This window comes from Triturus cristatus, chromosome 3_2 (assembly GCF_964204655.1).
Source record: "Triturus cristatus chromosome 3_2, aTriCri1.1, whole genome shotgun sequence".
Lineage (NCBI taxonomy): Eukaryota > Metazoa > Chordata > Amphibia > Caudata > Salamandridae > Triturus > Triturus cristatus.
The window spans coordinates 298,617,699-298,633,797 of NC_140584.1; the positions used below are offsets into that span (position 1 = coordinate 298,617,699).

The window sequence follows — 16,099 nt, forward strand, 5'->3', positions numbered from 1 at the left end:
TGTTTCGGTGCCGAAACGCTCGGCGTCGAAGCAGTCTTCGGTGTCGATAGAACAGGGCGTGGCACTGTCTGTGGTTTGGGCTTTTGTTTCGGTGCCTGAGATGGTTTTTCGGTACTGCTATGTGGCTGGCTCGATCCCGAGCCGCCTGAAGGCTTGTCTCTGGACTTCGGAGCCGAGCCCTAGGGTGGGACATCTGAAGTATTATCACTGTGTCGACCTGAGCCCGAAGGCATCACCGGAGCCTTATCTTTTGTTTTAGATGGGGCAGGGGTCTGGATCTGGGTACTCATGATCTGTTGACCTGGAGTAACCATCTGATCTTCGGCATCTGAATCATCGGCCTCGAAGACGCGGATGTCTTCATCCTCCGGTTCTTGTTCTTCTGGAACATCGGGGCCTGCATCGAAGATGTCGTCCGGTGCCGAGGTAGTTGATCAAGACGTTATGTGACGTCGAGCCCGACGATCACATATGGTCTTCTTTGATCTGAAGGAAGCACAGGCCCTGCAGTCTTTGTCCTCGTGTTCTGGAGAGAGGCAAAGGTTACAGATCTCGTGGAGATCAGTGTGTGGGAATTTTGCACCACACAGGGGGCATTTTTTAAATGGAGTTCTTTTCGTTGACTGCAGGGCCTGATGGCGCAGATAGGCCAAACGGCCCGCGTCGACGACTGGAATCGATGGTCTTGAAGAATTTTTGGATGTGTGTCGAAGGAAAACGCGATCGAAACAATACCATCGAGCAGTGAGGGATTGCGCGTCGAAGCGGGATCGAGTACGAAACCGACCCGGTGCACAGCAATTTACAACCGAACCCGATGGCGGAAAAAAACAATCTGGGGATGGAGTCGATGTCCATATGCACTATCGTCCTAAGGAGGAGTCACCTATCTCGTGACTACAAAGAACTTCTTCCAATACAAAAAAAAAGTGCAAACATCCGAGCCCAACACCAGATGGCGATCTATGCACAAGTATATATTCTGCAGCTCACTAAAATTAAATATTTGCCCAGGATCACACACATGGAGACCAATTTATGGGTCAAGAGCATACCAATAGGGTCGAGTAGACTGCTCAGGTGTGTAGACCTGCAGGTCTGGTAACATTTTAAGATGTTTCGAGGCCTGCCAGAGCCAAATAATCATTGTCCTCCAGTAGTGGAATACCTTCTTGGAGAGTTATCGCTAAAGTGAAGTCCTATTTTGTCATCAGAAAGTACACTCCTGTATCATGTTTGAGAAGTGGTCATATTTTACATCCTTAAGTAGTAGTTACTGAACTTCCTGTTGCAAGACTTGTATATGATCGCTTTTGTAATGCAACTTCATTGGTTTTATTGAGGAGTGGTGTCCTTATGAACTATATGCAATATCCAAATGTTATCACATTAAACCCCCACTAGTTATCCACGTTTTTCTACAGTCATTTATTTTGCCCAATACTGGAATTATGTGCGGTTACATGGAATGAGAATGGCACTTAATGACAGGTAGGTCCAGGTTTATAATATAGATCACTCATATTTCCCCTTCCTCTAAAGCTTAGCCTGTTTTTCGTGGTTTGCCACCGTGCCTGCTTATAAAAGGGTCTTTGAGTGGATGCTTTTTCAGGCAATGTTCTATAGGGACGCCTACCCTGTACTCTTCTGTCAAACAAAGCTCCTCTGGGAAAGGAAAAAAATATTTCCAATGTTTCTATTGCTGTCTTCTTTGCTTTTTCAGTGTTGCAGTGAAATTCCATGGTTACATGTCTCTGGATTTAAGACTTCAGTGCAGGCAAATGTAATCAATACTCCTTCAATAGGAGAACATTTATTTGGACCTAAAGTCGATGAAAGGTTGGAACACATGAAAAAGCAGATGTATGTGACAAATTCAAGTTTTAAATACAGTGATGCCAAAATATTTCCCACCACAATATGATGAAGGTACGTACATACAGGTAAGAGGAACAGAGCCCTTCTTTGACCAGCAGAGAACACCAAGTGATTATGAACATTTGACATCCATAATTGGCACGTCACCAATAGAAGAATGTTCAAATTCATTGTCAGCTTTTTTTAGAATAATAATTTAAGTTTTAATCGAAAACTGCACATTATGACTTTGTAACACTAACGTTATCGAGGTTAATGCCTCAATCAACAGCTTGTGAAGCCGAAGGCAAACCCTTGAATGGAAGCGGTCTTAAAAGTATTCATGCATGGGCTTTTAGCGCCATTAAAAGAACAGACCACAGCACTAGAACCTGCCACAGTACTGTCACTATTAACAGAGGTCGAGGCACAATCTACTGGAAGATTCACAAACACATCAGCAGTTGAAAAATATGAAAATAAAACTTTAATTGTGAGAACACATGTCCACACTAGGTCATGCTCAGGCACTGTGAGTCTCTACATCATTGCGTTGAGCCACATTTACAGCTTGAAAAGCATTGTTAAACATGTCCTTGCTCTTCCCTTCATTATTTTCAATATTCTTCAGAAGGCTAAAGCTGGATTTAGTCAGTGGTGGTTTTTAATCATTCACAAGGTTCCAGAACACTCCACTGAGGTACTCTTCAATCTATTGACTAACCCTGTGTCACAATTGGATTCTCCCCCCTAAAATCCATGTAATTCCCCTATACTCCTGTCCTTGCTCCCTTTTGACTTGTATTGTTCCACTATCAACTTTCTTCACCCATGACTCATACCATAACATGGTTTGTGTTCCAAAAGCCTCTTCGCCCAAGGCGTGCACCATTTTCCCTTACCTCACATCTTGTATTATTCCCATCCCCACAGTTTATTTTCCCAAATCACAGCTCACTACTTTCACCACCCCCATGGTTAATGATCTGCTCCACTGGTAGTGTAGTTCCATTGCAAATGGTATCCACCCTTCAGAGAGGATATCCTCTTCCTTAGCACCTCCACTCACATTACTCTTTTGGGGTCAATCTTCTCGAGGTGAACAAGAGGTTTCAGCTGCTCTGCGAAATTACGCATCTCATCTGAGAGGACATCTTGCCCAGCAGGGGCCACCACACTCACTTCCACCAGATAAGAGAGGGACAGTGCCTCAATGCTGTCTGTGCTCCCTGGAACTAGCAAGCGGAAGATCTTGTACACCACAAGCTTCATGCTGCCCCGCCGGTAGATATGCCCCTGGGCCACAAACTCATGATCTAGGCGGAAGCCCATCTCCAGCAAGAACTCTGTCAAGTTGTCTGATGTGGCAATGTCGACACAGTTGCGCACTAGTGCATGCCGGCTCTTGTCCCCCATCTCAGGCTGACCCAGATAGCGGAGGTGCCAGGGCATACTGGGTTTATCCATGGAGCGCCTTGCCCGCAGAACAAAAGGACTGCCCTGCTGGCCCTTCAGCAGAAAAACCATTTCATGGTCTTGGAAAGTTTCAGGCTCCATGTTGTCACAGAGGCCGCGAAGTCGGTGCAGGAGGCTCTCAAGGCTTTGATCCAAGACGCTTCCTGATGGAACAGAAACGACAATCCACTTTATTAAAGTATATTCACATTCATATTGAAATGTTTTTTTCCAAAGAAAAGATTAAGCTTTCTCTTAAAAGCGAGGGGTTTGAGTGGGTGTGTTTCTTAACATCTTTCACTGAAGCGGTTATAAACTAGAGGACCACTAATAGTCTAGCGGTAAAGTGGTAGGATGCAGAGTTCTACATTACACTTATCTGCTTAACCAAACTTATGCAACTATACAAAAATCACTGTGTAACAATGCATCAATTGCCTCAAATACACAAACTAGATGAGCTCGGAGGTAGTATGAAAACCACTAATAAGTGCTACACAACATTTTTCAAAAGAGGTAGTGTTTCTGTAATCCTTTCTAGTTATTAAATCATGCATACAAAAGGATTAATTAGTTACCAGTGACAGTGCCTAAATTTAATAAAATGACCCATCGTTACAGGCTGGAGACACAATTTACTTACTCTCTTTCCATCTCTGCTCCCAAAGATTCCATTTATGCTCAACCGTTGAGCACCTCAGAAGCCCAGAACTACATTTGGCATATTCAGAGATAGAATTAATATCTAAATCAAGACAGAGCGACAGCACACAGAGCCCACGAGGTCCTCACAATCCTGCATTTTTTGCCTTGTTTTCATACACGGAGCCAGTATGGCCTCAAACTTCAGGCTGATTTCTCAGGGTTTCAGTCTTGGGCTACATCTTTAAATGTGTTCAGTGTTTTGGTATCCCCAACCTCTGTTGGTAGTCTATCCTAAATGCTTTTACCCATTTCCATAAGCCACCATCTCCAGCCTTTTATAGTGGCCTTGAATTATAGGTGCCAGCATCTTTTTAAAAATGGAGTCTTTTTACTATGGTTATCTTCTTTTTCGATCTTTAAGACATCTATCTAACTCGCCCTCCACTCCCCCCATCACTGTGAAACATGCAAACCTTAGATGGACAGGAGTCATAAAAATATGCAGTGAATTGCCACAGTCGGCTAAATTAAGGTTTAGAAACTTGGCAAGCAGTAAAGGATCCATGAGCCACACTCATGTGGACGAGGATGGTAGGAGAGCAAGGGTATCGCTTACCTTGTAGTAAATATTCCATCATGTTAATGGCACCTCCAGATACTGGCATCACACTTACAGGGGGGGCCTCCATAGTGTATATGCCTGAAACAGAAAAGGAAAAACAACGTAATAAATTTAAAGCAGAATTAAAACAAAAAATTTAAAAAAACTTAATCTCCATGACTATGATTGATAATAGATCAATATTTACTGAGGTATGGATTACATTTACTTAACTGTGCCCTTCCCCTTTAAACTGTAGTAAACTATTCCATTATCAACATACACCTCAGGTATTAAAATCCGAAAGATAAAGACCAAAGATTTTTACAATGTAACTAGAGCAGGAAGATCCCAGATCCTTCCACGTTCTCTTTTTGGGAAAATATATTAGTGTCTCTGGTTCATTAGGGACAAGTACATCTGGTTGTCAAACAGCACCTATCACTTCCCAGCATCTGCAAGATCTTTTAAAGGTCGAGCCCTTAACTCACTGATTGAATGATAAGTTCACATGCAAAAGACCTTCCATGTGACCAGAAAAAATAAAAAAAATATTGTCAGGAGTGGTTTAAGGCCACTCAGAAGCACATGTATCCCTAGCCAAAGGAACAGACATTTGATGACAAAATATTAGAGCACATTGTTACACAACTTAAGAGCAGGGCTCGAAAAATCCACTCGCCCACTCACATTTGCGAGCCAGATTCAATTAGGCCGAGCTATTTTTAGGTCCTACTCGCCCTTACTGGGGAGTAGAAAGGTAAACTGACTTTTGACCTCTGTCTCTGAAAGCAGAGAAAATGTGACAAGACAGCAACATTTAAAGGCATCTTTGTTGCTCACAAAATGAATGTGCAATAAAAATGCCTTTAAATCTTGTTAACTTGACAGATTTGCTCCACTTCCAGAAACTGAGGTCAAGTGCATTTCAGTTAGGTCGAGTAAATTTAGTTAGGTTAGTAGACCTGCAGGTCTAGTAAAAATTAAATGATTTTTCGAGCCATAAAGAGTAATATGCAGGAACTGAATTGCAGAAGCGAGAAGCCACCTTAGCTATATGGTGAGTTTTTTTAATGAGAAATCAAAGGACTCCTTAAATGTTGATTCCACTAGTACCCAGTCAGCTCCCCGCCTCCCTATGATTCAATGGGTACTTCCCCTAAGGTACATGGTATTTATCCACTGATACAGCTACAGGAAGCCGCAGTAGGATTTGAGAATCCTTTGAAGTTGAGACCCCTTCACAATCCCCAAAGGGATCCCTTAAAATTGCTCCACAGATGTCAAAACCAAGACACACGAGTATTCCCAGACAGTAAGTAAGGGTGGGTGACTCTCAGTTTTCAGGACACTTAGAAGCGCGATTTACACTGTATTTAGAACCAGCTTCTCCCCAGGAGGGCAGAGGTGAAGAGCAGGAGACAGTGACGATCAGTCGCATGTTTCATCAGGCACATTGCATCTCTCTTCCGTAATAGATGCAACAGGAAGGATAGCTAGGGAGCTAATGTCTACTCCACAACGGAGAGATGCAGATGACGCTAGATGGAATGACTATGTAGACAGGGCTGTTAGTATGGCCAGTATCCCAAGAAAGAGATGAAGATTTTAGAAGAGCTAAAGATAATGTACCACCTTGGCAGAAGGGGAGTGGAATAGTTTCACCAGAAAGCGTTCAGGAATTGGTATAAAAAATTGAAGACAGAAGGGATGTGAGGGAAGTGAGGAGAGAAAAACATTGTGATTATCTTTCTGGACAGATTCATGAAGTGTTGGGATGATGTCAAATAGGGTAGAGTCAATACATAGGCGTGTAGACAACATGGGTGAAATACTTCGATCTCCAGAAGCTAGGTGCTCTATTTATGATATTAAAATTCAATAAAGGCCCCTTATTGATTTTAACCATACAAAGGGAGCTATGGGATTTCCTAATCGCACCAACACTAGAGGAGGAGAACAGAATATGTTCTCTAGAACTAGGAAACCCCGTGCAACTGAGCTTGAGCGGTTGCGGTTTTCAGGAACCTAGCCAGCCAGCCCCCAGGATGGGGTCTTGCAGAGATAAGGGAGGATTGACACTACATATTAGACCAACATATCAGATGAGTGTACCATCAGTTTTGCACAGCACTGATCTCACCCCTACTGAGATAGTTGCTGAAGGAGAAAACTGCTGGTACAATGTTGTACCCTATATAAGGGAAATTTAGCAGGATGGACTGAAGGTTTAGCTCCACAGATGAGCACATGACCACGAGAAGGAACCTTTGATCTACATGACATGGCACATGCTGAGCACTGCATTCTTTATGGTGAAGGAGATCTAGATTGGTATTACCCCTACACGAGGAAAGGTTTGCACAGATGACAAAAATATGCCAGGCAGCACAACCCCCAACATTCTGTCACTCCCATATATCAGATGCCCCTGATACACAAGGGACCTCTGGCACCTCATTATGTTCCTTGGCCACAAATGGACAAGGAGTATCTTAAAAAGTTATTACCACCACTTACAGAGGGAACAGGGAAAGGGATTAGAGCTTTTGAAAAGCAAACGGCAGGCATTACCTTGGTAGTAGGGGACAAAAGGTTTACTCAGCTCCCTTATAGGAGATGAGACTAAGCCTGGAGGAATGTTACACTCACTGATACTAGGTATGATGGTTCCCCATTCAACTTATATATTTTTTTTAACTTATTTTTATCTCGAGATACACTTACAATATACAGTAAGAGCATATACCTCATATATACAGTACATAATTTTAATTGTAAACATATGACAGTTGTATGCCAGAGCATGTATTACAGTCAAAATGCTAAAAAAAAGCTACACATTCCTATTTTTAGGTAAAGAAGCCCAATAAACACATAACCAACAAGCATTGGCATAGCCAATAGGTCTCGCCTTTAGGACCTTATAAGTGTTTAGCCATGCAACAGTTGATGTTGTTGCATCAAGGATATTGTGCTGAATAACTAAACACTTATAAGGTCCCAAAGGTGAGACCTAATGGCTATGCCAATGCTTGTTGATTTACCTAGCAGCCTCTAGAGTTAGGTCTTTCTTGGTGTTGTGGACGCTTGGGTTTGGCACCTTCTCCTCCACTTCTGCTTGGACACTGATGGTTCCACAGTGTGTTTGAGGTTTTCTTCAATAATTGAGCAGAGTGTTTAAGATGGAATGACACTCAGGGGTAGAATTTCAAACATTTTGCGCTGGATTAGTGTCACAAAAGTGATGCTAACCAGCACAAAATGTGTTTTGGGGAATTTAATTTCCAGCGCAAAACTTGTTTAGCCCTGTAAGGTACCCTAAAAGTAGCGCAAAGCACTGCTTCGCGTTAATTAGCGTCAAGGGAGGTGGTACATGGACGTAAATTGTAGTCCTAAATTACCGTTGTTCTGCTCATCTCCAAATTAGATGAGCAGTGCCACCATGTGGTGGACTGTTCTAAGTATGGTATTGACAATCCGCCTAGTACATGCCCACCTCATCCGACACAAAGTTGACATTTGTTTCCTCCAGGAAACCCACCTGTTACCCCTGACTGCTGCTAGGCTTCACTCTAGACATTGGGGCGAAATTCCCTCCTCCTTCTATTCTAGTTACTCAAGCAGGGTATCCAGCCTCATGCGCAGGGGATTTCCCTGGCACACATCCCAGGTTATTGCAGATCCCGAGGGGCGCTTCGTCATCCTGCATGGCACTCTCCTGGCCCAACCCCTGATCCTGGCAGCGGTATATGGCCCCAACTCCGATGACCCTGACTTCTTTGCGCAAGTATGGCGACATATCTCTTCCCTGGGCCCCGCAGCGCGGCTTTGGGGGGCGCGATTTCAACATGGCCTTCTGCCACTCTTGATCGCTCTGGACCTCGTGCTCTGCACTCGCGCGATACATCTCTCCTGCATTCCATACTATCCGACAACTCACTGCTTGATGCGTGGCGGCACACTCACCGGGAAGCACGCGAGGGCACTTACGTTACGGGTTTTCTAGGCTGCTGGTCCCGCCTGGACCTCTGGATCACCACTCAGGATGCTTTCGCATGGGTCACCTCTGTGGAGCACATGGCGCGTACCCTTTCTGACCACGCTTCAGTCCGCCTCAGCCTGCTCCCCCCCCCGCACTCCCAGCAGCGCATGTTTGCCTGGCAGCTGCCCCCCAACACGCTCCGTGATTCGGTGTTTTGCGACGAGATCCAAACCGCTATCGAGAACTATTTTGATCTTATCGCTGGTTCCGTTGACTCCCCTTACACATTCTGGGAGGGTTTCAAGGTGGTGATTCGGGGCGAGTATTTCCAAGCAGGCTGGCATCCTGCGCTCTATTCAGGGTACCCTCGAACGATTGGAGGGAGAAATTAAGTCTCTTGACACTTTACACTCTCTAAGCCCTTCCCACGACATCCTTGTGCAGCTCTGGGGTAAACTTTCCGATTTTAATGATGAGGCCGATAGAAATTCTCCTTTCTGGGCAGGGAGGCGAGGGTGCATTGCTTTGGTGAGGGGGATCGCCCGGGCAAGCCTTTAGCCAATCTCCTGCGATGGCCTCATGCCGCCTCCTATATTACAGCGCTCCAAGACGAAGGTCCGGAACAAACAGCCTCTCCTGACGAGGTGGTGGCTAGGTTCACCGCCTTTTACTCTCAACTCTACACTGTTGGATTTGTCCCTTTGCACGAAATCCTTGACCAATATTTCGACACTCTAGAGCTCCTCTGGCTGGGTAACAGCCATCGAGAATATCTCAACGAACCCTTTACTAAGGAGGGAATCCTTGCAGCGATCAATAGCCTAGCCGGTGATAAGGCCCCGGGTTCCGACGGTCCACCTGCGTCCTTTTACAAAACCTCTGCGCCTCTTCTCGTTTCATACCTTGCCGCTATGTATAACGACTCCTTTGAGTGTGGCTACTTCCCTCCGTCACTACGTGAAGCGCTGCTAACATTGCTCCTGAAACTGGACAAGTCCCTCGAGCTCCTTGACTCTTACCGCCCATTATCGCTCATCAACACCAACAATAAGATTTTCGCCAAGTTGCTGGCCTCCTGCTTCCTTCCTCTCATGCCCCTGATAGCTCGCCCAGACCAGTTCGGTTTCATCCCTGGCCGTGCCATGTCGCATAATCTCCGAAATATATCCGCTGTTCTCTACCAAATCAACCCCGCTCTTCCGGCCGTGGCTGCCCTTGTAGACACCACCAAAGCTTTTGACACTCGAGTGGCCCTTCCTCTTTTACCTTCTCCCTCGCTTAGGCTAAAGGCCTGGTATTTCTGCGCAAAGTCCACCTCCTCTATTCTCTCCCTACAGCTCGCCTTTTGATTAACCGCCAGATCTCGGAGCCCAGCTTGCCCTCTGCCAACGCCATGCCCATTGCATACAACCCAGCATTCCCTTCACTACATATGGCTGGGATGGTAAAATGCGTGACTGGCCTGGGGCTGTCCACGCTGTCAGACCTCTCCCCTGCCGGCGACTTTTTTTCTCTTCCAGCCGAGTCCGGCCCCATGGACACTAGCATGGTGAGCAAAAAAACGATGGATTTAGGCCCAGATCTCTGTACTGGGGTGAATGTATGACATTGTTCTACATTCTGTCCATCAATAGTTCTTTTTGCATTTGTCACCCCGAGTGGGACGGGTATGCTCAGACGTGAGTCCTGTGCTCTCCATGCCACTGGAATCAAGCTATCCTGGCTGAAGAGGGGTGAAACCCCGAAACTGGTCCTAGAATGCTCGTTTCCAGTCCAGGGAGGACCTGGCCTGGCAGTTCGGGGTGGACTGTTCCCATTGGGCACAGAGTCAAGACTGATTTGCATATGGCTGGGTCCAAACTGGAATGGCATGGTGAGCAAAAAAACGATGGATTTAGGCCCAGATCTCTGTACTGGGGTGAACGTATGACATTGTTCTGCATTCTGTCCATCAATAGTTCTTTTTGCATTTGTCACCCCGAGTGGGACAAGTATGCTCAGACGTGAGTCCCGTGCTCTCCATGCCACTGGAATCAAGCTATCCTGGCTGAAGAGGGGTGAAACCCCGAAACCGGTCCTAGAATGCTTGTTTCCAGTCCAGGGAGGACCTGGCCTGGCAGTTCGGGCTGGACTGTTCCCATTGGGCACAGGATCAAGACTGATTTGCATATGGCTGGGTCCAAACTGGAATGGCATGGTGAGCAGAAAAACAATGGATTTAGGCCCAGATCTCTGTACTGGGGTGAATGTATGACATTGTTCTGCATTCTGTCCATCAATAGTTCTTTTTGCATCTATTACCAACTTAGAGCGGCCTGCCGGGAGCTGCACCCCACGTCTCCCCAGCCCCCTCCTTCGATGGCTGCCCTCGACCTTGCATACACTTCCGCCTCCCCCGCAAATTGGTCTCCAGACTTTATGCTCTTACACTGGTGGTATCCCCGATTTCAGCTGACCGCACGCGCATGGCCTGGAGCGTGGACCTAGGCACCGATCTCTCTCAGGAGGTCTGGCTGTATTGTTGCAAGCAGACCAAACGTCTGTCCCCTAACTACCGCCTGCGCCTCATACATTTTAAATATCTGCATAGACTGTACCGCTCCCCTGTTCAGCTGCATAGAATAGGTCTCGTTTCTAGCGATAGATGTCTGCGATGCTCTGCCCCCGCTGCCTACTTTTCTCATCTGGCCTGGATGTGCCCCAAAGTCTCTGCTTATTGGCGCGAGGAGTGCACCGTCATCACTGAGATCACCTCCGCGCCTGTCATGCTGGACCCACTGATCTGCCTCCTAGGCTTTGTGAAACACTGTCCTGACGCCTCCAGTTGGCTCACTGCTATGCTGCTCGTTCTCGCACGAAGCAGGTTCGCCATGCATTGGGGTAGGAGACCCGCACCCAAAGTCAATGCTTGGCTTGAGGATGCTGCGCATTGCCAGGCGCTACTTTTCTAATTTTGGGACCGGACGCCGGCATTTTGCCGGCCGCTTGACATCTGGGGTCGCCTTGTTTCATACCTCCTACGTCAAGGCACTCTGCCCTCTCCGGCGCTCCCTGCTGGCTCATCGCCCGCGGCGGCCGTCGGTGCTGGCTCATGGGAGGATTATTTCCCCACCTCCGCGCACTGCTGGTTCTCTGCGGCTTTTCCCGCCTGCACCCTGCCTCTCCTGGGAGCTACTCCATATCCTTCCCGCCCCATCTCACATCACGTACTGTTGTGGGCTACTAATGTACAATATGTTCCTATGATGTGTGTAACAGATGTGGTTGTTCCTCTTTATTTGCGGATCCCCGCCTGCATACCTTGTAACTTAATGTGCAAGTTTCTCAATAAAGGTTTTTGAAAAATAAAACATAAAAAAGTATGGTATTGACAATTGGGTGCTTGTGCTGAGCACCGGAAACCAATTATGTGCCTGTGCTGAGCACTGGAAACCACCAGCTCAAATTAAGCACTGGACTGTGAGCAGCTGGACACTTTTACCATTGTAGGTGTGAGCACACTTCCATTCTGTAATACTGAGCCTTCATTCACTGCAGAGAATATCATGCTTAAGTAAATGCATTTTCACACATAATACCACCTCTCGGGAATGCCAAGCTATGAATTCGTACTTTTATACCAAATCATCTGTTGGTGCAAGTTAAACATCCATGTGCCAATGGCTTTGTGAATGGGACCTACAATATGTACTTCATGGGATGTTATTATTTTAAATATTTCCTTTTTTCGACATGCTAAAACAGGTTATTGCATGCTGCTTCTCACCAGAACAGACTTCCTGTGACTTCTGGCTTTGCTTTTCCCCCATGATCTACTTAGGTTTAGCACTTGGTTCAGAGTATGTGAATTGATGAAGAGCTACAATTCGACTCACTACTTTGTTAATTATGAGAATTTTAACTAGCTGAAAGAGTGCACCCTAATCTGATAAATGCCTTTTAATACTCCCTTCAAACCGTGTAGTATCTCTTCCTAGATGTGGGCGAGGCACTGCAAGCTCGAGTCTGAAGCTGGCTCTGGCTCAGCTCGACGTTCTGTTGGAACCTCGAGCCCATAACGAGCCGAGCTTTCATGTGGCTTCTGACTGCCTCCCTCGCTCTACCCACAATGTTCCATTATATCTAGAGCTGCCAATTTTGGAACTGGGAAACCAGGATTGAGTCTCGGTGTCAGGTCAACATCCTGTGATTTCTGGGCAGATCACTTAATATTACCATGCCTATAATCAGTGAAAGTGACCATGTGTAACATAACTGGTTCTCATGTAAAGCACTCCAATACCTTTGGGTTGTGTTAGTGATATATAAAAAAAAATGCCCTAAGAAATAAAAACAAAGCCTTAATACAAGGAAAGAGAAATGGATACCCATTTACTGGTTGATTTAGATAAAGTGAAACCACAAAACCTGGATAAATTGCGGCTTCCCCATTTAAAACGTTTGATCTTTGGCAAATATTTTATTTCACAAAAACAACTTTTTTTGATCCTCACGTATGAAAGCACTTTCAAATACACGAGTTAAGATGTACAAAAGCCGATGGTGTTTGATTTAATAGACTATATTGTTGCTCTGTGATAATCTGAGCCAGGACAAGGCTTACTTGACAATTGTCTTGCCTCTTAGCTCACTGATAGTTCATGTATGAAATGTAATAAGTAGCTTTTAAGTACTTTACAGTGCAGTGCTAAAATATGAAATTGATGTCAAAGCTATCACCTGTTACTTAAATACATTTTTTAAAGTTTTGGAGAGAGTGTCTCATGTTTTATGTGATGTATGTTGTATTATTGACATACCAAACATTTTCAGGGCGGGCTAGTGCACGGGCTCTAATAGCCTACCCAGTGCCTTGGCTAGGCTCTGGCTCGGCTCTCCAGCCCATCTCGATGTCCTCCAGCCACAAACAAGAAGAGGAGGGCCCAGAATGTAGTCACATGGCGCCCTTTTACTGGTTATCAGACTTCAGCACACGCAGGGAATATAGAAGCATACCACGTGGCTGAATCACCGGGGACTTGATTTCTTTATGGGAATGTATGTGTCCCGAGAAGCTTCGGAGCCCAAGCATAATACATTTTTGCTGTTGTGGTGCTCAGTTTTTTCTAGCAACAAAATCACAGCTGAGGCATTATGATGTAATCTGGTGCACCCTTGTGGTGAAAAAGGCTGCCTACTTGTCCTAATGTAGCACGAACGCCGTTTGGAAGGCACGAGCCAGCTACGAAACTATAACTATCGGCGCGTGAAGGTAATTTATTTTTGTACTTTTATTAAGTGCGAACTTGACCCAGAGGCATTAGAGCCTTTAAATAGGGCCAGATTACATTTAATAAAATATGATTTTTTGGGGGGTATTACGTGATTTGCGCAGAATAACAGGTTGTTGAATTGACGCCGGGACTCGAACCTGGTCCATCAACTCCAAATTCAATAGGCCTGGCCAATCGGCCGTATCAACTCACGATTTAAACACTTTTGTGTTTTAAAGCAGTAGTCATGCGCACTCTGCAGGCGGGGCAGCTCGAAAGGTAATGACTTCAAAGCTACCGTTCTAAAGTGCCGCAAGAGAATGCATATGTATATACATTTGCTGCGACGGCAACCTGCGCTTTCTCATAAGAGACGCATTACATACATCAAAGTTCCACAGAACTGGCATCATTAATGGAATTTCAGTGAATGGAAAGAAAACAATAGTTGAAATACACAGAAAGGCCCTACAGTAATCCATCAAACATGAACAAAATTGCCTGGTAAAACTGCTGACTCGTGACTGAACACAGTTATTCACTGGAAGTAAACAAGCGCAGCCACGCGGCCGCTAAAGTGAAAGCGACCATGATACAGAACAGATGGCACCCCGCGCGCCCCTTCTCGCTTCCGCAAGCTGCAGGCCGCCACACGTACGAGTGAAAGTCTGGAGTGATTGCAAGAGGCCCTCTCCTAGTGCAGCGCATGCGCGCTGCGCTAGGCGAGACCTAAAAAAGGAGAAAAGACAAAACTGGGCAGCAGTTGGCAGAGCAGCACTCCTCTCATATCTTCTAACATCAAGGACCAATGTGATTTTACAGTTATATCCATCCAGCCTCCTCCTCTAATGGGACTTTGGTGTACCTGGTAACGAAGTACCAAGGCCATGCCCCTGTGTATCCCCTGTAATGTGAAGTTGAGAGGCATCCTAGGCCATAGGAGATAGCTTGCTCATCCCATTCAACTTAGGACAGTAGTATGGGATCAGTAGAGGAAAAGTTATCCTGAAAGGCCAGACATCAGGTCCCTCATGGCTCAATCAATAAAGCCGAATAAGGACCCTGCTCAGTTTCTTGGCGGGATGAAGGAAAAAGCATTGGCATAGCCAATAGGTCTCACTTTTGGGACATTATAAGTGTTTAGCCATGCAACAGTGAATGTTGCACCAAGGATATTGTGCTGCAGAATTAAATACTTATAAGGTCCCAAAGGCGAGACCTATTGGCTATGCCAATGTTTGTTTTATATGCTGGTGAAACCTTATTGCACACTGGGGTGAAGCTGCATTAATTAGTATACATTGGAAATAGTGTGAGACCACTCAAACAATACATCCAGTAACATCACAGAGTGATTAAAAATGGTAACTTCGAGCTATCTGCTGGCAACACATTTTCAAGAAGTACATCCAAAAGGATGCACATTTTGGTTTCATTTAGTTGAACATATTGCAGCCCATGAAGGTGGAAGCAATAAGAGACTATGCCTAAGGCAAGGTGAAGTATTGTGGATGTGCAAAATGAGAATTATAGAATTTGGTATAATACATATTATAAGTCACATTACTTTAAAAGAATTTGTATATGCTAACATTTGTTGAATACATCAAAGAACATGTTTTGAATGACTCTGAAATGCTGTCATCTTATAGTTGAAGAATTAGTCATTCATAAGTGCTGCAATGTTTGAATATATCAGGATCACACAAGGAGAAGGTGTGTTTGAACAAAGCAGGTCGTTAGGACTGCCTAAAATGTAACTTGAGCAAGGTAGAGACAGTTCTCTCGTTTGTCCTCAATGGTTTGGTATTTTGGATAGGATTAGGAAATATGAACTTTAATAAATGATAAAGTAAATAATATCAATAGGTACAGAAAAGATCAAACAGCGGAATGTTGTTCACCGTTTGTAAACCATTTGTAATGAGTCAGACTGGGTTTCGCCAGATGATAGGACGGAAAGAAGGGGACAGGAAGGGAGGAGAGGGAAGAGAGGGCAAGAGATGAAGAGAAGAAGAGGGAGGGCGGGGCAGAGAGACGTACTGAAAAGCAGGAGATGGGGTGAGGAAAGAGGTGGATTGAGGGAAGGACTGGCAGAAAGAACTTGATTTTATATAGTGTCTCGGACTATACTGCAGTTGTTTCTAAGCGCTGTAAATAATGGGTGTTACAATTATACAATTAATAGTACTCAAAACAGAGCTTCAGGAGCAGAATGCAGTGGAAGTATAGGGCACAAGCGTAATTTATAGCAAGAGTAATGTGAGGTAGCGGAAGAGGCTGGGGAGAGGGAGGAAAGAGGAG

At 45.2% G+C, this 16,099-nt stretch overlaps 1 protein-coding gene across 10 annotated transcripts in view; it reads right to left on the reverse strand.

Moving 5' to 3' along the window:
* Positions 1–2,321: 2,321 nt before the first annotated feature.
* Positions 2,322–16,099, reverse strand: part of MED18 (mediator complex subunit 18) — an 89,015-nt gene continuing 75,237 nt past the window's right edge. For all 10 annotated transcript variants that reach the window (XM_085647682.1, XM_085647673.1, XM_085647677.1 and 7 more), the window contains 2 exons: positions 4,574–4,657; positions 2,322–3,476 (listed from right to left, as the gene is read on the reverse strand). In XM_085647682.1, coding sequence (XP_085503808.1) covers positions 2,923–3,476; positions 4,574–4,646 — 627 coding nt within the window. In that variant the 5' untranslated portion in view covers positions 4,647–4,657 and the 3' untranslated portion in view covers positions 2,322–2,922. The remainder of the gene's footprint in view (positions 3,477–4,573; positions 4,658–16,099) is intronic.